A 25,171-nucleotide genomic window follows, 5' to 3' on the forward strand; every position below is an offset into this window, starting at 1 on the left:
TACAATACAATTATTGGTCATTCTGAAATTTATTTTACATATTGACAATATATAGTGCAGTGCAGTGTTGATTTAAAGAAAATAATCTTGAATTACACCAAGTGAACTTAAAATTCTATGGGTAAAATGGCAGCAGGAAACATGGGGTGATTTCTCTTCCACCACCACTGCCTTCTCTTCTCCCTTCTCCTCCACCCCCACTTTTAATTCCCATCATCATCATCATCAACCAGGAGCCTTCTACATGCACACCTCAAAGTAAGTGTGCTTTACTGCATTTATTTTTAGTTTGTATGTAATTTTCGGTGAGCTGGAACCAATTACCCAAAATCCCATTGAAACAATGGTTTCGGTTAACGAACGACCTTCTGGAACGAATTGTGTTCGTTAAACGAGGGACCACTACAACAGTTAAGGCAAGTCAGTTCGGAGACTCATTCCCATGACTCAGTTTCACCACAGGGAGCAAACTTTGTCCGTGATTGTACATCGTAGTCAATTCAACCTGTTCCTTGAGTTAGGAAGTTAGTAATGTTCACAAGTCATCACATTTCAAGAATTTATTTTTTAAATTTCCCTTGGGTTTATTTTGATCACAGATGCCTCATCACAAAACAACATCTTGCACTCTTATGATGCCAGCAACACACTCAGAAGGGAATACTTCGTTAGTCACACATTTGACAAGATACCCAGTAATGCACTCACCACATATTTTATATTCCTGACATAACTACAAAGTAAAAACTGAATGGAATTTAATGCAATAAATTAATATTAAAATCAGATCCATCCACGTGAAGTCTTATCTCAGGCCCAGACCAAACCTGTGTTCAGTAACTGTGTGAAAACCGAGTGTTTTCGTGGAGCATCACATAACCCTCTTTTTTTTTTCTTTTACAGGATTAGCCCACCCTGGCACAGGTCACCAACCCACATTGGGGTCTGGGGTGGCAAAAATGTTGTGGTAGTAATAATAATAATAATAATAATTCATAGTAAATAAAATTTACACAAATAAAAAATACAAAAAAATAAAATAAAATATTAATGATAACAATAATTACAATAACAATAATAATAATAATAATAATAATAATAATAATAATAATAATAATAATAATAATAATAATAATAATAATAATAATAATAATAACAAAATAATAATAATAATAATAATAATAAAATAATAATAATAAAATAATAATAATAATAATAATAATAATAAAATAATAATAATAAAATAATAATAATACAATAATAATAATACAGTAATAAAATAATAATAATAATAATAATAATAATAATAATAATAATAAAATAATAATAATAATACAGTAATAAAATAATAATAGTAATAAATACAAGAATGAAAAAAAGATCAAAAGTGAGAAACATGACCTAGACCTATGAATTATTGTTATTATTACATTTTAGGCCCACAGCCACCCCCAAAAAAATAAATAAAAAATTGTCAACCTGTATGTACAATAAGACTCAAGTTAATATATGTACACCATTTACCCATAAGCAGAACTTACCATGACTATATCCCCCCTGGAAGAGAAGACACCATACATGGCTACACCAAGATACCATACTAATACTAATACCTGAAAACAACTCTCTAGGAAACCAACACTGCATCCTCTTAACACCTGCTGAAAATTTGATTTAATTTCAGAAGACTGTCCACAAAAGCCTATCACTTTGGCTATAAAAAGAAAAGTTATAGTACTAATTTTCTCATCCTGCAGAATGTTAATTAAACCTTTCCACATACTGTATGTACTATCTACAGCATATACAGGGGTCCCCAGGTTGCCAACGAGTTCTGTTCCTGAGGACATTCTTAAGTCGGAACACATATCCTATGTGCACTATCCCAAAGTCTAAACCCTTTTATACTTCTTGAATTACTTAATTCAAGAGAAAAAAAGAAATTGAATGAGAAAATACAGTAAAGGAAAGTAAAAATTAATGTTCGACACTTAGTGAAACCTGCGGCTGGCTGATCTTCCAACCATATCACTAACAATCTTTCTATTTCAATTAACAATTCACTTCTTTGTTTTGTTATCACAGTTGAGTGCATTGGTGTAGATCCTGTTACATGTTCAAGAATATTGTGTTTGTCTTTCAAAATTGTTCCGACCGTTGACCGACTGAAGCCCAACGCTTTATCAATGACCGAGGGTATTTCGCCTTTTTCAGAACGTTTATTTACATCAACTTTCACTTCCATTGTAATTGTTTTCCTTTTCTTGGATGCACTACTATCACTTGCATCAGGTTTGCATTTGGGAGCCATGATGAGGGCAGAAAAATAAGAGTTAATAAGCAAAACACAACAGCTTGCACTTGATCACACATGTTACTGAGGCGAGGGTAAGGTGTACTGATGCTCCCTCAAGGCATGAGGCTGGGTGACGCATTACTCCTCACCCGCATTACTGCCTTGCCGCTATGCCACACAAACTAATTCTCGTACGTTAATACTACGAATCAATTGTACCTTTGTCGGATTCTTAAAATAATTGACCTTATGGAACCTCATTCGTATCGGTGGGTGTTCGTAAGTCGGACGTTCGTAACTCAGGGACCCCCTGTACCAGCCAATACAATTCTTATCTAACATTATCAGTGCAGTTTCTCACAATTTGTGGGGTAGCAATCCTGGATAAAGGTTAACTTAGCTGGGTAACCAAGATAATGAACACTATGACAAAAATACTTTTAAATACAAATCAGTTAGAGACTAGCTTGATTGTTAACTTAAGTATCACAGCAGGTTATCATACAAGGTAAGAAACAAGTATAAAAGTCTTTGTAAATAGAAACTATCTCACAGGTAACATACTTGTAGTGATCATCTTCTACAAACTTCTGCAGCTCCTCGATGTATCTGACAGATGCCAAGTAAGCCTGAACATGCTGCAGATGTGGGAGAGCCGAGTAGTCTGATTGCTGGTAGTCCGCTAATACCCGAAGAATGTTGTTCATCTTCAGTTGCCGTTGTTCAGACTCTAGACCCCCAAAGTGCGGGTGTGCCATGTCGATGTACACTAAATCCGTTAGGAACAAACCTGTAGCGACAAAAAAAGTGAGATACACTACTTCCTAAAGAACAGTGTCTATCATAGAAAGTATTTTGATTACAATATAACAGCAAATGAAGGAGGACCAAGTGTGTGTACAATACTTGCTCTTGTGTCTGGCCATCTTCTATTATATTTTGTGGAGAGAAGACTTGGAAGAGTGAGAATACTTTTATATCAATGATTTTCTTAAAGGTTTAATGTGTGAGCATAAAATTTACCACAAATACAAGTCAATATGATAATCAGCCCTGTAATTTACAGTTAGGGATACAGATGCATGGATAACCCATCTTAAAGTTCTTAATTACCAAGGTAAGGAATCATCGGGAGCTTCAGACTGTTGACAAGACTACGAAGTTGTTCCCAGTTGTTCTTGTCACTGAAGAGCTCCGTCATCCGATCAAAATGCTGACGGTCCTTCCGGGAGAGCGCTGCCCAAGTCTTATTTAATCTGATTGAATAAAGTTAGTTGAGGTTTCATTCAATGTGTGTGTGTGTGTGAAGAAAATGAGTTTACCCAAATCTTAATAAATCCACGTGAAGAAATTATCAATACAAGTCGTAAATAATGTGTGGGAAGAAATCGAGTTAGCTAATCTACGTTTTAATCTGTGTGAAGCATTGAGTTGCACTAATTTGTTGTTGTACATTTGCTAATTACTGATTTTGTTTTAAGCAGGTATACCTTGTTGATGTTGGTCCACCCTGAATTATTATAGGAAAGGGCTTGAAGGTGTGGAAAAACAACTACTGTACACCAATGATGGACTTAAAAACTTGAGTTAAGTTTACTCCCTTCACATACAGCAAAAAATTGTAGCAACATGACACTTAATAGTGATGCCAGATAATGATGCTGTACAATACATGTATATATATTTTTTACCAATTTTTTAATCCCCTTCTTTAACTTTTCTTTTCACACACTATGGTTCATATTTTCACAACAGAAGTACAAGAGAAATTTCAAATATTTAAGACCCAGGCTCAAAAAAGTGATGAAGTAAGATCTGTACCTATATATAGGAGCAGACTGCAAGGCGCTGATGATGGCAAACTGAGAGTGAAAGTTATGGAGTTCGTTGAGCTTCTTGGCGACCTTGACGAAGTGTCCCATCATCTCTGCCCGGTGTTTAACTCCTCCAGCATTCAGAATCTCTCGCACAACCCAGAAACTCACCTAAAGATAGAAATGAACAAAATTTATATGTATGAATGAATGAATGTGTGTGTGTGTGTGTGTGTGTGTGTGTGTGTGTGTGTGTGTGCATATTTTAGTTTCTTCATCTTTTGTGAGGGGTGGATCTAGGGGTACCGAGCCATAGGGAAGAAATGACAGGAATGAGTGGTGCAATATTGGTACAGAAAGTGATTGGAAGGGTTTAACAAGAAAACTGTCATACTCTACCAATTACTCACAGGTTCATCTTACATATGCAATACACAGAATGAGTCCTCAGCCTCCACAATGATTCAATGCCATTTTATCAATTCACTGCACATACATAATTGAGTTTTTAAGCTATTCATAATTAAACAAGTATTAATCATCAATTCCCATTCATTCAACCTGGAAGCAAGAGTAAACACTGCCTCCCCTTCACTCAGTCATTTATTCACTCATACTGCTGTACCACCACATGTTCCCTTCCCACAACAAGGCCCCAAAATCTATTTGGATTTACCCCCGTTGCAGCACTCCCCTCCCATAAAATACTCAACAGACATTTATCTTCACACTTTCTTTACCTCTTATATAATAATCTACACGAGCTAATACACACAAGACCATAATTTACTCACATGGTTGAACCTGCGGGTAAACTCGACAACATTTGGAGCAGATTTTAATTTGTCTTTTTTTGTCCAGCCACAAGAGGTCAGTTCTTCTGGGGTTATGGATCTGTAAGACAACAAGTGATAAATACAATACTGTACTACGATGATTTATGGCCACTGAGAACCATTATTCCTCTCCCATGAGCAACACAGACTCTTTGTTTACTATCAAATGGTTACTTCTGTAACAGCCCTAGTTTATACAGGGTGGTCCAATTAAAGTGAACCATGTTGAAAATGAGATAAAAACTCATGAAATGGACAAAATCTGTATTTAAGCAGTTTGCAAGTTTCTGAAACCTTTGGAAACAATAGTTATTAATGTTTGAAAGTTCTGTCATCCAAATGTGCACCCCTATTTGCAATACACTGTTGCAGTCGTTGGCAAAAATTGTGCATGACTCTACGAAGCACACCTGGAGAAGTGGCAAAAACCTCTAGGTGAATTCTGGCCTTCAGGTCATCAATATCGTGGAATCGATGAGAGTACACCTTCTGTTTCAGAATCCAAGGCCACACGCCACCAGCTGCCATCCCGCTTCCTCCTCCCACTCAAACCCCTACCCAGTGTTGCCAACCTAAAACTGGTTCACTTTAATTGGACGACCCTATACAATCAATTTCCTTTCTTTTTCTGGTTTGTGTAAAATTCTGTTTATTCAGTAAATATCATATGTAAAGAACCTATCATCTTCATACTCTGCTGCCTTCACCCATCCTTCCATCTCCTGCTTGGTCTTTCACAAACTCTCCTACCATTTACCTGACAAAAAAAACTATCAAATAAGATTGAATGTCTCTACACAACACAGGAAATCCTCTATTTACTTTGTTCCTAATTACAGTGTTTCACTTAAGACAAGCATTAAAGGTTACAATTTAGGACCAGTGTAAAAAGAAGAAATACTTCACCTATGAACATTTAAACTCTCCTTACTTAAAAACTGGGAAGTCCATGCGTGTTATCTGTGTTGCAAGATCTTCTGGCACTACACGTAAGAGATCCAAGACTGGCGGGTTATCTGTATCTTTCCCTCTCGCTGGTAAACTGGCGGATTTATGGCTGTGAATTCTGGGGAGAGTTCTGAAATATATTTTAAAATGTTATACTGTACAGTAGTTACAGCAAACTGACAAGATGAAAATATTACTTCTCATGCACGCACACACACAGACACACACTACTATTACTACTACTACTACTTTGCTGTCACTCAGAGTCTAGGATGACGATCATCCAGCTATGATACAATGATATGAGCTATTAGGGATGTCACCTAGGTTGGTGAGTTTTGAGGCGACTAAAGAGGCCGATACAGGTCCTGCAGGGTCTTTCACTTTGTTGCACATGTGGAGGGCTCCATCTACTGCGGAAAAACACTGCCACCGTGTTTTTCCGGCGTTGGTGCTTGTCTGCCTCGGTTTGCAGTTGGGCTAACTCGAAAGCATTGACACTTCGTGCGGTGCTCCTCCAAGCGTTATCATGTGGAATACTAGAATCCAAGGTGAGGGGGTCGATATGGCACTTTTTCAGGCTTGTCTTAAGACTATTCTTATACCTTTTTAATTGCCGGCCGGTGTTACGTTTACTATTCGTTAGCTGACTGTAAAGTAGTTGCTTTGGCAGTATACTGTCGTCCATGCAGGTAACATGGCCAGTCCAACATAGTTGTTCATGGATAATGGTAGCCTCGACGCTCCTACAGTTGGTGTCAGCAAAAATACTGGCGTTTATTCTCTTGTCTTCCCAGCGAACTCGGAGGATGGAACGTAGACTACGTTAGTGAAAGTTTTCAAGTGCCTTGAGGTGCCTCCTGTATGTGACCCATGTCTCACTGCCATATGGTAGGGTGGGGAGGACCACTGCTCGATATACGTACAGCTTTGTAGATAATTTCAGCTCCCTACAGCTGTAGACACAATTTCGGAGTCTGACAAAGGCTTGAGATGCACATATGATCCGATGCTGAATCTCTTCATCGATGTCTGCAGTGGTGGACAGGTGGGAGCCGAGATACCTAAAGTAGGTAACATTAGAGAGGGTAGTACCGTTCAGCTGGATAGATAGTGAAGGTGTGTCTGAACCAGGGGCAGGTTGAAAAAGAATCTGAGTCTTACGTACATTCACCTCAAGGCCGAAGTGTGCATATGCATCTGCGTAGGTGTTCAGGATCTCCTGTAGGTCGTGTTCAGTGTGAGCAACAAGGGTGAGGTCGTCTGCATACTGAAGTTCAGTAATGGAAGCTGCCGACACCTTTGTTCTTGCCTGGAGTCGTCTTATGTTGAAAAGACCCCCCTTCACCCGGTACTCGATGTTCACCCCGCTGACTAAATTGGCACTGGCACGAGAAAGGAAGGCAGTCAAGAAGGTGGAGAAGAGAGTTAATACCAGTACACACCCTTGTTTAGCCCCCGTTTGGAGGGGAAGAACTCAGACTGGGTGCCATTGTGCAGGACACTGCCGTTCATGCCATCATGGAGTTGCCTCACATTGGCGATGAATTTTGGTGGGCAGCCAAAACGGATGAGAGTCCACCAGAGGGCTTCCCTGTTGTCTGAGTTAGGTCGATGAAAGCCATGTACAGGTCACAACGCTGTTCTCTGTACTTTTCCTATATCTGGCGGGCAGCAAAGATCATGTCAGTAGTGCCATGTGATGGTCTAAAACCACATTGAGATTCTGGGAGGAAGTTTTCCGCCTCAGGAAGAAGTCTATTTAGGACTCGAGCGATAATCTTGCCAGTTATGGAGAGCAGCGAGATCCCACTGTAGTTGCCACAGTCTGACCGGTTTCCCTTGTTCTTATAAATATTGACAATGAAGGCGCCTTTAAGAGCTTGGAGAATTTCCTCCTTTTCCCATATATTCTCCAGGAGAGAGTGGAGATGGCTGGTAAGCAGAGGTCCTCCTGCTTTATACACCTTGGCTGGGATTCCATCAGGCCCTTAGGCTTTGTTATTTTTCATCTGTTTGATGGCAGTAGCAACCTCATCCAGGGATGAAGGATAGCTGAGGTGGGTCAGCTCTGGATGCCGAGGGACCTGCTGGGTTGTCAGGACATCCACATCGGTGTTTCAGTTGAGCAATGAATGGTAGTGCTCTTTCCAGCACTTAAGGAGGCCTTCATCGTCTTTATTTATGAGGTTACCGTCAGGTGAGTGGAGGAGGGCTGCGCCACGAGTGACTGGCCCATAAAATATTTTAGTGGAAATGAAAAATTCGCACATCTTGTGCTGATCTGCAAGTTTTTGTGCTTCACATGCTTTATTTTTATGCCAGTCGTTCTTTAGCTTGCCAAGTTCCCGCTGGGCTGCCGCTTTCTTTTTGGGGAAGGTTATCAGCTTTGGTCCGAGACTGAGGGTTGTTCTGCCAGTCAGTAAAAGCAGCACATTTATCATCAATGAGTACTTTGATTGCCCTGTCATTTTCATCAAACCAGTCCTGGTGTATTATTTTGATCTGGCCGAGGGTCTCTGCAGGTTTTTGTCATAACAGTATTAAGAGTATTCCGTTTGGCACTGGGATTCACGTTGTTTGCTGTTGGGTTGTTTATAAGCCCATGTTTGAGCTGCTCTCTGAAAGCATGTGGTACCGCTGGATCCTCCAGACTCTTAGTATTAAAACCTCTTCTGGAGGCTTGCTGCCTTCGCCATTTTGGGGTGACATGAAGTGAGAGCTTGGATCTGACAAGTCAATGATCAGTGTCACAGTGTTCTGAGCCACGCTTGGCACGGGTGATGAGGACATCTCGGCAATCTCTTTTTCTGACAATGATGTAGTCAATGAGATACCAGTGTTTGGATCGTGGGTGTTGCCACGAACCCTTGAACTTGGCGGCCTGCCTAAACAAGGTATTGGTGATAGTGAGGTTGCATGCAGCACACTTGCTGAGGAGGAGTAGGCCATTGGGATTACACTTGCCTAGTCCATTTCTCCCTATGGTTCCCTGCCAAATGTTAGCATCTCTGCCAACTCTGGCACTGAAGTCACCAAGGAGCACAACCTTGTCTTCTCTGAGGATAGAGGTTAGCACTCTGTCAAGGTCAGTGTAAAAGGCCTCCTTGATGTCATCCTCTGCATCCAGTGTTGGGGCGTATGCACTGATGAAGAAGGCATGACGTGAGTGATTCAGTGGGACTTGAAGCGTCACGAGGCGCTCATTGACCCCAATATGCATTTCAGTTAGCCTGTGTAGGATGCGTTGGTGGATGGCAAAGCCAACTCCATAAATGCGGTTTCTCTCCGCAGCAGGCTTACCCTTCCAGAAGGTGTAGCCAGACCCCCGTTCTGTGAGTTGGCCCTCATCTGGGAGCCGGGATTCGCTGATGGCTGCTATGTCGATGTTATACCTAGCCAGCTCTTTTGCCACAAGGACAGTTCTTCTTTCAGGACGCACATTTGTGCCAGTATCCAGAAGGGTCCTGACATTCCATGCAGAGACCATATGAGGTTGTATGGTTTGTTTTTGTTTGGATCTGTGATTTTGGTTGTGTTTTCGACCACATAAGAATGACCTTACTGGGTGCGGTTGCCCAGTCAGGTTGGGTTTTTAAACAGGCTATGTTTAGGGCACCTTTTCTAGCACGCACATGCACCACACCTTCCCTTATACAGCCTCAAATATACTCTACCATTCTCATGACATTTTGGTATCACAAATCAAGCTAGCGCGCACACGCACACACACACACACACACACACACACACACACACACACCACCTCCAGCTCTTCATCCTTGCCTTACCCTGTTCTCAACTTCTGCTTCCTGCTTTTCTTACTAAACACAGACCCACATGTACAAAACTCAAGTGCCCCCCCTGACAAACACTACACTGAGAATATTCCTTTTTTAGTGTAACAACTTGTTTTACTTGCATTCTCCTTTCACATCATTGAAACAATACCCCATTCACCTGCAGCTCAAATGGGTCCTAAGAACTGGATCCTAACCCCAATCATAAGTGAGGTTGAGCCTGTTGGGTCCAGGGATCATTTTACAAGTCAACTATCTCAGTATGTGATTCAGCTGTCAAAACACCATTCCATATATTAATCAATTGAAGCACTGTACAAGACACCCAGTAGATGATGGATGCTGCTGAGATACTGCCTGAGCTTGACTAAAATTAAATAAACTAAAAATTATGAATTACAATATTGTACAGTACTGCAATAGAAAACATACTGTATGGCAAATGATATCTTATATTTCTGTAAATGATTAAAAGAATATGTATAACTCTTCATATGTGACAGAGTAATATAAATATATGTGGCATAATGGGTATTCAGAATGCATGAAGAAAATTCACAAAGTACTGTAACTGGACATTCTTGTATGACTTGTTTTATCTTGTGCTCTGGGATATACTTCACATAAATGTACAGTCCACTTCACTAGTGCATTTACAGAGGATTGTCAGGTTTTGTGCAGTGTGGCAGCCGTGTTTGTTTACATTCAACAGAAGGAAACTCACCATAGTAAACATACTATGGAATAAAATTAAAACAATATTAAAACAAATACAGCACCTCAAAGATAATGATATGTGGAATGTTTATATGACAAACCCATGTAAATGCACTAGTGAAGGAGACTGTACTTGCATAGGAAAAATGTTCCTTCAAAAGGAAATACTACTGTATAAATAAGTACAGCTACAGGTGAGGCTTCTGAAATCAACCAATACTGTACTCCGTTATTTACCCACTTACCTGTGTCACAGGTACAGTAGTAGATGAACTGTAAGGCCTTAAGCTGCAAAGACTTAGCTGTGCTTGAACAGTATCTTTTGATTATTAATTACAGGTACATGCTCCTCCTGATATAAAACATTTGGAAGCCCTACACTACTTACCCGTAACTATACGCAGCTTTTGTTAGTGCCTTCATGCTGTCGGGTGAATCGTAGTTGGTCTCTTGGACTACCTTGCGGTAGACAGAAGAAGGGGGAGAAGTACCTCGTGCACACATTGGCATTGCCATACCCCTCCCACCCCCACAACCACTGCTGCGCTCCTCTTCATCATCGCTGTCCATCACACTCTGAAATAGGTACAGTACACATTTCAATTCCTAACTTTCATAAGTTGGAAAAAATCCATCAGGCTAAATTGCACAAGTACCCAATATAATAGGATTTATATTTTCATGCAAATACAGTAAAAGTTCATGCATTCAGTTCTTATGAATGAGTGTAATGTAATAAATAAATAAATAAATTCCATGAATGGCACAACACACCCATAATACTTTGTGTTTAATAGTCGAACCAAAGAGTATAACTCAACAGCATAAGGTACTGTCACTCTCAACACAATATTAAACTTTTATTTAGTAAAATATATTTATACAAAATACAAAGTCAATATCAATGGAACATCCTGTTCCAAAGACAATACAAATAACTTAATAAATAGGATGAATGGATAAAAAGTGCATTAATACATCCCATAAAATTGGCTCACCAAAATGCTCAACTTTTTTATGACTATCTACAGTTTGAACCAAGAGGAGGCCAATGTAGGTGATATGAACAGCTCATGTGCTGCAGCTTGAATGTAAGGTTAATAAATATGCTCAATCAGCTTTCAATTATCAAGTGCACGAATGTCATGCGAATGATACATCAAGTAGAAGTGTGGTAAGTAAGAGGTAGTACGAGATATTTCTTGTAGCTATATCTGTGTATACAGTATCTTATACACAGAGTAAAAGGAATATTTTATGAGAAATACAAATATAATTGATGAATTTCTTGCTCCATACCAAAAGAAAAATAAGCAAACCATCTAAGTAGCTCTCCATACAATACAACAATGAATAAAGAATAAAAGGTAGACGACTCAAGAAAATAAAGTGGATCAAGGTCGTCACAGTCAGACACCTTCACATGAGCACCCTGTAGTGCTGAGGTCTTGTCCTACTGTGTGAAAGCTGTGCCTCTTAGTGATCGAATGATATCAATTTGTAATCAGTGACTTGGTTAACTCAGCTTATGGGTCATAATCAGTGACTGATATGCACTAGCCACAAGCAACAACAAAGGTGTGATACACGTAATCAGAGAATAAAAATGATATAGAGTTTTGGAGGCAATAAATACAAGTACAGTTTTCATTTTAATCAACAGACCTGATCCCTTTCTCAAAACAAATACATTAACTTTAATCAATAAATCAAATTTATTTCTCAAAACCTTAGGCCTAATAACAATCCCTGACAAAGTAGTCATCTATGAATCAAATGACCTTTGAAAAATAAAATATATAGCCATGATGTATCATTGAATTATATTATTTCTTAAAACAAATAGTATACATGTAGATGTATAAAAAAATCCCCTAAAAGATACAGTATCCACATCATTGAATAATAATAATAAAGCCCATGAGTAGATCTGTACACACTATAAGAGAAAAATACAAGGCAGGTTGACAAAACATTTACCCCCGTGTCCGGTCCTCATCCAGGGACAAACACAACACTTATCTTAAATTGGTCTCAATATATCTACTGAAGATGAACTATAAAGCCATGAAGTTCATCCTGAGTGAAATATGTTTTAAGAGATACTACTGTACAGTATTTCTCTCAGTCAGGATTATGGAAAGAATAGTGAAACACGAGACCAACAAAGAAATGGTGGGAGGAGCGATGTTGGAAAGTAATATGAAAAGGACTACTGTATACTAAACTACTCTACTTTTCAGATGACACAAACCAACCCAGTTTAAACAAACAAATACTGGTAGGTTAAATTGTGGTTTGGTTAGACTATTTTTGTTCACAGTGTCTGCTTATAAAAACACTGTACTCCTGTTCATGGTAGTTTTCCAATACTGTACTTGTGGTACAGTACTGTTTTAGGGTTGATACCTACAAAGATGATGATCCCATCTATACCTTCATTATCTTTACCGAGAGCAGCTGAAAACTGATTAGTTTAATATACAGTACCATAAATACACCAATAGAACATAAATTTAAGAAACAAAGTGTAAAAAAAATTACTTCTAAAAACATAATACAGGTACAGCATAACAACTTATATCAGTACAGTGCAATACATGTGTAGCTACTGTACAAAACAAAATATTGCACTGTACAGACACACACCTGTCAGTTTAGCAGCTTATTTCTCCTTTGAATGCTCAATTTACATTAAAGTTTCCTCCATTGAAAAACAGATGTGAGGTGTTTTATTATGTAGGTACTTCAAGAGATATTCATGGTTAATCAAATGAAGAACTACAATGAATAGGATTCTTTCAAAGGCCTTTTAATTCTCTGAGCACATTCATACCAAATTACAGCCATGTGGCACACTCCCTCAAGCCAGGGAGACAAGAATGCGTTCCCAATGCCTATCAATTGATGGTTCAAGCTTCAAAGGGTCACTAATCTGAAATCCATTGGTATGATAATGGAACCTTTCTAACAAAGACCCTCTTGGTTAAGTGGCTTCTCATAATTTTCAGATTAACAACTTTGAACAAATCAAGTGTTGAATGAAGGGGATTTCAGAATATAAATTGAAGGCTACCCTCCAGAACATGACTTTTAAGCATCTCTTACTTTTTCACAAGGTTCACTATTCTTCCTTAAACTGATCTTAACTGAGTTGTTACCAGTACAGCACTGTACAAGAAAAACCACTCCAGGGATTTTTGTGTCTTGGCAGTGGCCAAGACAACACAAGCCCTCAGATGTTCACATTGTTATGGCATGTACTGTACAACTCTCAAACTGATTTAGAGGATGATGACTTTATATCCCAGAAAAATGGTAGATTTTGCTGGTTCTATAACCACTGTGATGCTGAGGCAACAAACCTCCTCACTAAGTCAAAATTTTTCCTCATTAGATCCAGGGAATGATCTAGGGCTGGTATGAAAATAAAAGCCTATGGTCATAACAAGACTCGACAATCAGCTGGTCCTCATGATAAACCCAAATGTAGGCACTGTCACTGATGGAACGAAGTTTGCTCCGGTTAACATCAACATTGAAGAAGCACTGCTCCATTCTTGTGGACGGCTGTAAATGAAGATGAAGCAGTAGTTTGTTTTCCTGAGGATCCCAAATTTGCTGCTTACGAGTTCAAAAAATTATGTCTGCAATGACTATGATTGGAATTCCCATCTCATTCTTCAACAACTTGTCTTGTCTATCAGATCATTTCCAACACCCTGCAGTTAGAGGACTGGCATCTGAATATGCCTGGTTGAAATGTGAAGTATAATAGGGGTCAGTCTTAGGACAATAATGTTTACACTTACATTTGTGGTCTCAAATGCCTCTGTCTGAAGCGCAGAGGAAACACTACAAATTATTAATTGAAGTGATAAGTGTTACTTGACTTTATTTATATAACAATCGTAAATATGCATATTTTGTCAGCACACGATCTCAATCCGCGCAGACTGTACAGTGGTCCCTCGGTTAACGAACACAATTCGTTACACAGTCGTTCGTTAACTGAAAATTTCATTAACCGAATCTATTATTTCAATGGGATATTGGATAATTGGTTCCAACTCAAAGAAAAAGTACATACAGGTTGACAAACCTTTATCCAAAATTCCGAAAACCGAAAAACTCTGAAAACCGAAAGTTTTTTTGTGGAGCAGTTCTTTTTTTTTAAACAGAGATTAGCTCACCCGGCATAGATCACTGACCCACATAGGGGTCGAAAATTATAATAATAATAATAATTATTCATAGTAAATAAAAATTTAATAAAAATACACCAAAATAAAAATAAAAAATAATAATAATAATAATAATAATAAGAAAATATAATAAAATTAATAATAATAATAATAACAATAATACTGTATTAATAAAATAATAATAATAATAATAATAATAATAATAATAATAATAATAATAATAATAAAAATAATAATAATAATAATAATAATAATAATAAAGAAATACAAGAATGAAAAAAGATAAAAAGTGAGAAACACGACCTAGACCTATGAATTATTATTATTAATATAATTATTATTATATTTTCGCCTCCCAGGCCCCAATGTGGGTCAGTGACTTGTGCTTGGGTGGGCTCAAAAAAAAAAAAAAAAAAAAAAAAAAAAAAAAAAAAAAAAAAAAAAAACCTAACCATTCTCAAAACCGAAAAATTCCGAAATGCCTCTGGCCCCAAGGATTTCGGATAAGGGATTGTCAACCTGTACAAAGTACTGTATACCAGTAATAGAATTAACAAAACATTAAATATAAACTAAATACAGTACTGTACTGTACAGTATACTGTATAATAATAAATAAAAAACAATAGAATACTGTATTTTAAATTACTTTGACGTGTGTGTGTCGTATTACGTTGTACACTCCTCCATACAAATGTTTGCCGATGACGCCAAGTTATTTCGGGAAATCAAGAACCAAGCGGACTGTGAAGAGTTGCAGAATGACCTCTGTGGGCTCCAAGAATGGTCGAAGAAATGGCTGCTGAGATTCAATGTCACGAAGTGTAAGAGGATGCACCTGGGGCGTACCAACGGTAAGGAGGCGTATCATATGTCCCAACAGGATGAAGAAACTGCACTATTTGAGACTGAATGTGAGAAGGACCTAGGTGTGTATGTTGACAATGAGCTGAAGTTCTCAGGCCATTGCTAGAAGGTAAATCAGGCAAATAAATTATTGGGTCTTTTAAGAAGGGGTTGTTCAGATATCTAGACGGTCCGTCCCTCGTAACGATCTTCAAGAGTGAAGTGCTTCCCTATCTGGTGTACTGTCACCCCGTCTGGTCCCCGAGATGTGCTAGGGACTGTCAGTTGGTTGAAAATGTTCAAAAGAGGGTCACCAGACTGGTGCCTGCTCTTCAGCACCTCAGCTACCCTGAGAGATTGGAGCGCCTGAACTTGCCTAGCTTATACTCCAGACGGGCAAGGGGTGACCTAATAGAGGTGTATAAGCATCTCAAGGGGCACTACTCAGTCGAGTGTCCTAACTTGGAGTTGGCGGACGCTCGCCCCACAAGGGGTCACAGCTCAAGATATAAGAAGCCGCAAGTCCAGAAAACTGTGAGGGCAAACTTTTTCGGAGTGAGAGTTGTGAACTCTTGGAACAATCTACCAGAAAGTGTTGTAACGGCACCGAGTGTGAGCTCTTTCAAGACAAGACTTGACCAACACTGGAGCAGGTTCATGTACATTCAGGAGCCGGTGCATGCCCAGTACTTGCCAACAGTGCGTAACAGAGACGTGACCGATCGCCCAAGCGGCTAACAAGCCGATCTTTTGGTGAAGAGGATAAAAGAAAAGGAAAAGTAATCAGAGTCGTGACCGATCGCACAAGCGGCTAACGAGCCGATCAGTGGTGAAGAGGATAAAAGTAAAAGCTTTGTTTACATATCAAACAGCTGATTGTAGAGGCAGTCGATGATGACATGCCATATTCTTTACTGAGTGCATTGGTTCTAATGCCTTCTTCATGTTTCATAATGATTTATGCACTGTATATTATCAATATGTTAACTAAATTTCAGAATAACCAATAATTTTAATGTAAAAATTAAAAAATATTCAAGAGCAACAAAATCGATGTTCACTCCACTGTAAACAAAGTTAAATTGAGAAGCGTTGTTGGATGATTCAATCAGCTGATGGGCACACAAAAACTGTTCCCTGTACATGTACTGTCTTTATTATCAATATGTTAACTAAATTTCTGAATAACCAATAATTTTAATATAAAAAATGCAGAAATATTCAAGAGACCAACTATCTTGATATTTACTTCACTGGAAACGAATGTAAACATAGAACTAATTACTGTATTGGCGGACTAGCTGATCAACTGATGCACACAACAAACCGTGTTTGTCGTAACGATTTCATTAATCGAAGTTTTGTTCGTTAATCGGACTGAAAATCCTCATGGGAGCTAATTCGTTAACCAAAATTTTGTTAATTGAACCGTTCGTTAACCAAGCGTCCACTGTATTTCAGAAAACATAATGACTTGCTGGTAAAAAAATTGCTCATCATATTCAGATTTTTAATCGTATATATATACTGTACAGGATAAGGTCTCTTGAAGCTTTCAGCGGATGAGTTGCCAGATTATCTATTGAAGAAGGTCCAGTCTGTCCTGAGCATCTCATCTACTCACTTACACAGTAATTCCACTACTCCATTTCCAATCAAATTAAATTGGTTCCTAATTAAGAAATAATTAATATAAACTTCTGCTCGAGGATCTTTAAAGTAGGAAAGTTTCATGAACCAAAATACCAGTACCACAGTTGGAAAATCTTCAACCACCTATGGATACTGGCTCCAATATGACTTGCACTGAGGCAGTGAACCTAGAGTTGAGTGTGAATGTTCTTTTGTAGCTCGAGCTTTTTCCTACACAGCTCCTCATTTATACAACTGCCTACCTACAGCATATCCCTGAAGCAGCTGAACTCTGATCAAACTTTCAAAAAACAATTAAGTCCTTTCCTTTTCAACACCATAAGACCCAGATGACTGTGTACCAAATGATGACTACAAACTCGAGTGACTGCTTTTATTTTAACAGTTTTTGCTTTCACAGCTGAAAAAAATTATTATTGTGCATATCTTGTCACTAACCGGATATTGGTATATTATACATTAGCAATTTTTTTCTCCCTTTAAAAGGATCTGGAACTTTTAAGAAACAAAACAACAATTATAAACTATTATTATTATTGTCATTGCTGCTCCTTATCTCTCTATTTCTCTACCACCACTTTTCACAATGATCAGGTAACATTAATTAATAAGCCACCTTTTTATTATGAAATTTAAAGTTTTCTCTTGTAGAAATTGAGACTTGGTGAATGATGCTTACTAACCCTAACAGATGAAGCCCTGAAGACAAAAAATAAATCAGTACAGTACAGTATGGTATGGTACAGTACAGTACTATTCATTCTTTCTACAAGTTTCAAATTCTTCTCTGAGCAAATTTGTGATAACCACTTCTTTTCACTGTCATCATGCATGTGCCATGGGCAAGTCATCATTCATCCTTCTATAAACATTTCTGGATAACAAAAGCTACAACTGCTTCACTCTTATGTTCCCCATTCTAAGTACTGGTTGAACAAACACTTATTCACTTAAAACATATTTGCTTCATAAAGTAAGCAAATGATGTTGGTTTCACTACATCTGCTGACTAAGGGATCAATGATTCTTTCACACAAGTTCTCAATGGGTTGAACTGATTAAGTCAATAAAAATTGAATAAAAAGATAAATATTTTCAGAACACGCCTATGTTAAATGTTTCACTTAAATAAAAGCCAAGCAAATATACAAAAATGTTCAGGATGTACTCTGAGCTTTACTGTTCAGTTTTCAACACTTAAAGGTGCAGTATGGTCACTGATTCTGAAGTTTCCTAAATTACTTTTTTCAAATAACTTGGGATTAGAGAACATGTCTACTTATGGCAGAGTCTCAAAGTAATTTCAATATCATCCTGGTCACCACCTATGCATCGCACCTTAAACTAAACCATTGAGAAATGTTCCCACATCACCAGTTAGGAGAAAAATTAATCATAAGAAACTTTGAGAATCTGGGCAATGTTTGGTTCGCTACAACGTTTAAAGTAGTTTCTGAATGGGTCACCCTCTTTTGCATGCAGGAAAGGGGGTCTTGATATAAAATGTGATAAACAACAAAGGTATCAGAACAAACACGACAACTCAGGACCTAATAAAAAAGTGACACTGATCCACACCTACAATTACCCACCATGAATGGAAAGATGCAAAAACTTGCTTCAAAAGCATAAAAATAACATTAAGCAATAAGCTACACCACAGCTGATAACTGAGTGTGAAAAGTACAGTATACTTAAGATAATTTTCAAATGGATGGAATATTTCAGACACCTTCATTCCCACGACAAGGTACAATAGTTTGGTGGTTCATGCAACAAAGCCGTGTGTCAGACCATCAAATACAGTATCCCCAAAAAACGGAGTGACTCAAATTTATATTACAGTACACAAGCTAAGAAGCAAGAGTGGGTTCTTTACATGATATATGAATATAATTACTTTTTCTCCATATACTTTAAGAGAGGCAAATATACAAATGATGCAGGCATTCTTCTCAGCACCATTTTGTTGCTTGAAATTTTTTAAGGGGCTCCATACCTAAACGTAATCAACTTCTTGAATGGAGTTGATTGTAGAGTTGCCGACTACCTATAAAACTGTCGGAAGGAAACCGGATGTAACACATAGGAACAACAACAATTATTACAGTTATAGATTATCATACATCTTCAACCCATGCAAGAAAAACACATACAACTAATTTAAGATAATACAGCACACACTAGGCGATAAAAAATAAATATAAGCCTCCATTGATCACAAAGCAAACTAACCTCTTAAAATTCCAACAACAACCATTATGGGAATCAATATACTGCACTAAAAAAAATAAACTTTCAAAAAGATCAGCCTAATTTTTCTTATAAGAATGTATAACTCTCACATCTTACTCTAAGTGAAGAGCATTTTATATAAATTAAATCATTTTGCCTACTAAAAAGTTCAGGAACATTCTTCTATGCAACATTAACACTTTTGTTCTAACAAACTTCTACCAAAAACACACAGCATATTTTTAAGGATATACCTACAGAACTGACCTTTACTACAGTACTACTAGCTACTACAAAATCATTCCAGTGAATCATTCAAACCTGAAAATATTTAGTTTATAAAAATATTTCAAAAGGAGGGTAAATACCGAGTGTGGGGGTATCAGATAATACTGCAATTTTAATATTCTTTATGGCTGGTTTCTGTTTTCATATTGCCACTGATTTTCATACAATAAGAAAAAAAGTTAAAACAGGCATATAAATGAACTCTTTCCATTTTGGTTAAACTACTATATGTAATGAAGAAAGTTTCCTATACAGTACAAACAACATGCTATTTCCAGGTGAAGCCCGACCTAATAACTGTCACACAAAACATGTGGTAATGTGCAACAGTTTAGAAGCAGCAGCTGGAACAAACACTGTACAGTACAGTACTGTACAAACTAATCACACTTACACTTTGGAGAATGTTTATTTTTCTTGCTCCAAAACCTCTCAGAAGACTCGTCTTCCTATAATTCCTTCAATATGATCTCTTACAGTATTTTTCTGAAGAATCTACCTACCCATCTATCTAAAGTACAGTAGTGTACAGTCGGCCCACTTTTATTTTAGGCATGGTTTCACTTGCCATATATACGGTCAAGTAACTGTGATCAACAGACAATCAAGTGTTAGGTACTTAGTTCTTCCAGCCGCCCAGATTGTCACAGACAGTGATAACTTTTTACTTTTTGCATGGCTATGGTAACTTTAAAACAATACTGTACTATTATACGGCATAGCATTTTTATTTCTACTGGAGGCACGCATCTGCACACAGTATATTTGTGCACGTAACAAATTTTATTCTGGGCTGTGATATAAAAAAAAAGAGGATAACTTTAATTCAGCTTGATTATGATCTTTATTTCTTGTACAAGGTCTTAATTCACTTAGTGTACAGTATACAGTTCAGCATGGTGACCACTTGAGCCTGAGGAGTGCACCACATGTGACTCATGTACATGTCACATGAATCCCACTGCACAGAGCTCAGTGAGAAGCTGATTCAATCAAGCACCAGTGATAAGGACAAGTGCCCCAACAAACACTCATGTGTCTGGCTAAGTGTTTTTGACTGGCCAAGGAAACTGAAGACTTTTTTTGTTGAGGATCCATTTACGAAAAAGAGCTTGAAATTCAAGAGAAACTGACTGTGTACTGACTCCTTTCAAGGGAATGCACAAATATTTACAGAATATGGTCAAACAATTAACCATCACCTTTTTTTCCCCACATTTACCACCATGTTCATTCCCAAACACGATAACACTACCACAGCTGCCTCCACTACCATCGCTACCTCCACTGCATATTCTCCAGCCTCCCCAGGCTGTTCAACCTCAACTCTATCATCATATCAAATTCATCACCATTAGAGGTTAGTAGCAAATTTAAATACATACAGGTATGATTTTTTTTAAATTAATGTTTTGTTGTGTGTTTATGAACTTATTGGTGAACAAGGAAAGGTCATTTCAGGCTGAAAGTATGGAACCTAACTCCCTATTTCACACAGGCCATTGGTATTTTTTTATACAGGTCCCATTTGCACAGTGTTTCTCAGGAACATACGACCTTGTAAACTGAAAGCTGACTGTATAGTACAGTACTGTACAGTTGGTCCTCATATTACGCGGTCCCCTCATTCCGCGTTTCACCGTTAACGCGGTGCCTTGCCAGAACCTAACATTTTCACATTCAGCGGTCGTGAACCCCATTACGCGGAGAGCGGCTGGCAAGCCGCGCCATTTTTGGATCCAAACCTCCCGCCATCCGCCATGTTGTGTAAGAGGCGCGAAAATGGTGCGCACAAGGTCGCCCAGTCATCAAAACATGACCAGTTCTTCACCCGCCACCCACTACAGCCGGCCCAAGTCAGTGATAGTGATAATTATAGTGAGGATATGGACTTATATGAACTTTGGGGGGTTTGACAAAGAGGCCCTGCAAGCCTCTGTGGTGGATAGTGATACAATTGATACAAGTGATACAGGTGAGGGCCAATAATCTGCCCTCTGCCTCGGAACCAACCGCCCATCCCCGTGTGCCCAGCCATCTTTTCTACTAATGTAAGTGTTAAAAAACCTAATATTATTGATATTTCTCTTAATTATTAATTGTGTGTGCATGCCATCATAAAGTTAAGATAATATTTTTACTACAACATAGTTGTGTGTCGTCAAAAAGTGGAGTTTGGGGATCGGCCCGGACTCCATTTCAATTAATCCCATATGTTATGTTATTCACTTTACGCGTTTCTCACTTTCCGCGGTACCCTCCGGGTTACATTAACCGCGTAATATGAGGACCAACTGTACAATATTACCTTTCCTTTGCTCGCACTTTTTCATGGGTTCATATCGAAGTAAACAGAAACCTCCAGAAAGGGGAGGAATAGTACAGTATGCGATGCAAGAAAAGTGTCAAGATGAAAAGATATGGCTAACACAACATGAAAAATATTCTACACACACATCCACTTCCCCATATCATATTTGCACCTTTTCTTCATATTCAGTACTGTGAGTCCTTAATCTCCACATTAATTATACTGTACTACTTCATATCAATTAACTGTGCATACAAGTTCAGTAGGACTAGGTACAATAAATGTGGATGCATCCCATTATGACCACTTTATCAAAAATACAAGACTGCCCCACAGTCATTGGTTCAGTACCCTTCTTCTCTTTTTGGTATCATCAATGGTCAATGTTCTGAAAACATCAAGATCATCATCTTTAACTTACTTCAGTCTACACAGTTTACTGGCTACTCCATTCCTTACAAATATCTACTTCTGCATATAACCTCCACATCCTTGCAGTAATGTTCTTCTCTACCACAAGATATAAAGTAGTCCCTGTGAGAGTACAGTATGAAGCACAGTACTGTACCTGTGTCACTGTTGTCCTGTATAACTCCTTGCTGCTATCCTCCATATGAAGTAGTTTCATTTTAATCACTCAAACTAAATTTGATTTATTGAAAGTTATGTTTTTAAAACCAAGACCTAGTGAATGGTGCTTAAAATTCATCATCACTTAATGTACACTACTAAAGAAATATTTACTGTACTGTACCTACAGTTCACCTCATCCATCAAAATTGACTGTTGTACTATACAGTACTGTATCTCAATCTCAGTGTGTCTGGCTTGTGTAACAACAAAAACAGTACAGTTGTGGACAAAAGAATTCAGCAGGTAGGGAGGTGGTGTAGGAGGGTAGCATCCAGGTGGCAATGGAGTCGCCTCAAACAGTCAACATTTTATTGCATTTTTGTGGTTGTTCTGGTGTACTGAATTATTTACAGCACAATGTTAGTGTAAGTTGCACCTGCCTCATAATTAAACAAAAAAATCTATTTTTTGTGTGAAAAGAAAATCGCAGACTTTTAACCACCACCTCTATGTGACGATGCCAAGCCTCCACCTACCCTCCCATTCACCACCTCTCTCCCTGCCTGCCTGCTAAGTTCTTTTTGTCCACAACTGTACACTATATTAGTAAGTGAATCTACCACATGGGAGTCAACTAAAAACTAACACTTAACAATGATGGTCCTAAGTTTAACACAGTACACTCAATATCATCACCAGCTTCTACTCATTACTATAATCCTAAGTCCTTAATTTGAAGGTTTATTAGCCCATCCATCTATCTATTATGCTGTATCTCTATACATTTATCATTCAGTATATTAATATCACCCTCATTCCTAATTAAGTTCTTAAGTTCTTCAAATTAAATATAGAAACAAATATTGTACATGAGTATACAATACTGGGCCTGTATCTACAATATTGTATCTCCCAGTTGACTCTGTAAACTGATTTTCGAGGTTGCAAGTCCTCTCTGTAATGATACAGTATTGAAAACAAAATATCCACCATCTTGTGACGTCACACAAAGTTTCTGAAGGCCATAACTTACAGGACCTTTGGAGTTCCTGTAACGGAATAAACCCACCCAGACACAGCGAGCGTAAACAGTATGCATGCCTTCAAAGCTATAATCATCTTTATTAAAGCTGTTTTATCAGTGAATACTTCAGAAAATAGGTTTCATATAGGTACCATTTCACTAGAAAATAATATTAAAAGATAGAATCTAATCAGTTAAAGGCTCTTATAAACAACAGCTGTGCTTGTTTATGTTTTATCAGGTAAGGTGGAGTTTAATGATGAACAGTACAGTACCATATTTAAATGCTCAAGCTGTGTAATGTGAAAGGAGGTACCAAGACCCTTTGGACCCCCACGGAAGTGATGAACAAATGTTAAGACTTTATAAATTTCCTCTACTGGATATATGAAATTTTTAAGCTATACAGTATTTTTCTTTTACTCATTTACTTATGAGGCTGACCTGTACTGTATTCACCTCAACAGATAAGTTACTATTGTTAGGTATGTGATTTAGGATGTTAAAGTACGAATTTAAATTATGCTACCATTCTGTTTTGCCTTGTAAAGATTTCATGTTTTTTTTTTTTGTAAATTATTAATTTGTTTTAATATGTCTTTCTCATTCTTGGTATTCTCTCCTTCCCAATGAAATAACTGACCTATTGAAGTCGCTCTAAATCACTTAGAAACAATACGTGCATTATCATACCTTTATTATGGATCGGTATTCTCTCAGCCTGACCTAGATGTGTAGCAATGGGGGTTTATAATATTGTATAACTTATGAGGAGTTTTGAGTACCTGGGCCCTGTACAGCATATTTTTGTTTTCATAAATCAACCAAACATCACCCTGTAATGTTCTTAGAGTAAAGTCTCTGTACTGTTTCTCATTTAAATTACTACAGTATACAACTGACTCAACTGCAAGTGCTTCGTATAAACACTTCCTCAGACAACAACAAAAGCTAATTCACATTGCATAGAAGCAGATAAGATCATGAATAACCATTTTATCACAGTACACGATCATCCCACTATTTATGCTGTGGCGGACCTCATTTACACAGTGATTGTCTCATTTACCCCGTGACTAACCTCATTTATGCGGAGAGCGGCGAGGCTGTCGCAGGATACGTCTCGCGGCATCTCCAAATACCTCATCTTCGTGTAGGAAAGTGATGGTATTGTTGTCTCTGGTCCCACAGCTGCTGATGACATGACATTCCCACCAACCCTGGAAAAAACACCATCAATTACCATCAAGAAATGACACATACATCTATTACAGTACAGTATACAGTACCAATACAGTACTGTACTGTGCCTCATTTATGTTGGGTAATTGGTTAAGATTTATTGACAGGTGGACAGATATATAAATGGAACCAAATTCTTGACCACAAAATCCAAGTAAAGTAAAGTATAGTAACTGACAGGAGAGCCAAGGAAGTTAATCTTGTTGGCTTTGGTACAGTGTCATCTTGACGACTGTATGCATGTTCATCATGGTACAGCAGCCTGAATATCATGATACAGCACCCTAAATTTCATGGTACAGTACAGCACCCTATAGTATTTCCACGCTAACCTGGCCCATAAGCCACGCCCCTCTTCTATACTAATAGCGGATTGGTTCATA

At 38.0% G+C, this 25,171-nt stretch overlaps 1 protein-coding gene across 6 annotated transcripts in view; it reads right to left on the bottom strand.

Moving 5' to 3' along the window:
- The window catches only part of LOC121872069 (ras-specific guanine nucleotide-releasing factor RalGPS1-like), a gene marked incomplete at its 3' end in the record, with an annotated part of 49,531 nt that extends 24,734 nt beyond the window's left edge, over positions 1 to 24,797 (bottom strand). For 2 of the 6 annotated variants that reach the window (XM_042374751.1, XM_042374750.1), the window contains 7 exon segments: positions 2,861 to 3,086; positions 3,410 to 3,552; positions 4,118 to 4,281; positions 4,905 to 5,004; positions 5,878 to 6,024; positions 10,800 to 10,987; positions 24,628 to 24,797. In XM_042374751.1, the coding sequence (XP_042230685.1) occupies positions 2,861 to 3,086; positions 3,410 to 3,552; positions 4,118 to 4,281; positions 4,905 to 5,004; positions 5,878 to 6,024; positions 10,800 to 10,987; positions 24,628 to 24,792 (1,133 nt within the window). 6 annotated transcript variants of the gene reach the window in all.
- Positions 24,798 to 25,171: the final 374 nt, after the last annotated feature.

The sequence above is a fragment of the Homarus americanus genome, unplaced genomic scaffold, assembly GCF_018991925.1.
Source record: "Homarus americanus isolate GMGI-L3 unplaced genomic scaffold, GMGI_Hamer_2.0 scaffold51476, whole genome shotgun sequence".
Lineage (NCBI taxonomy): Eukaryota > Metazoa > Arthropoda > Malacostraca > Decapoda > Nephropidae > Homarus > Homarus americanus.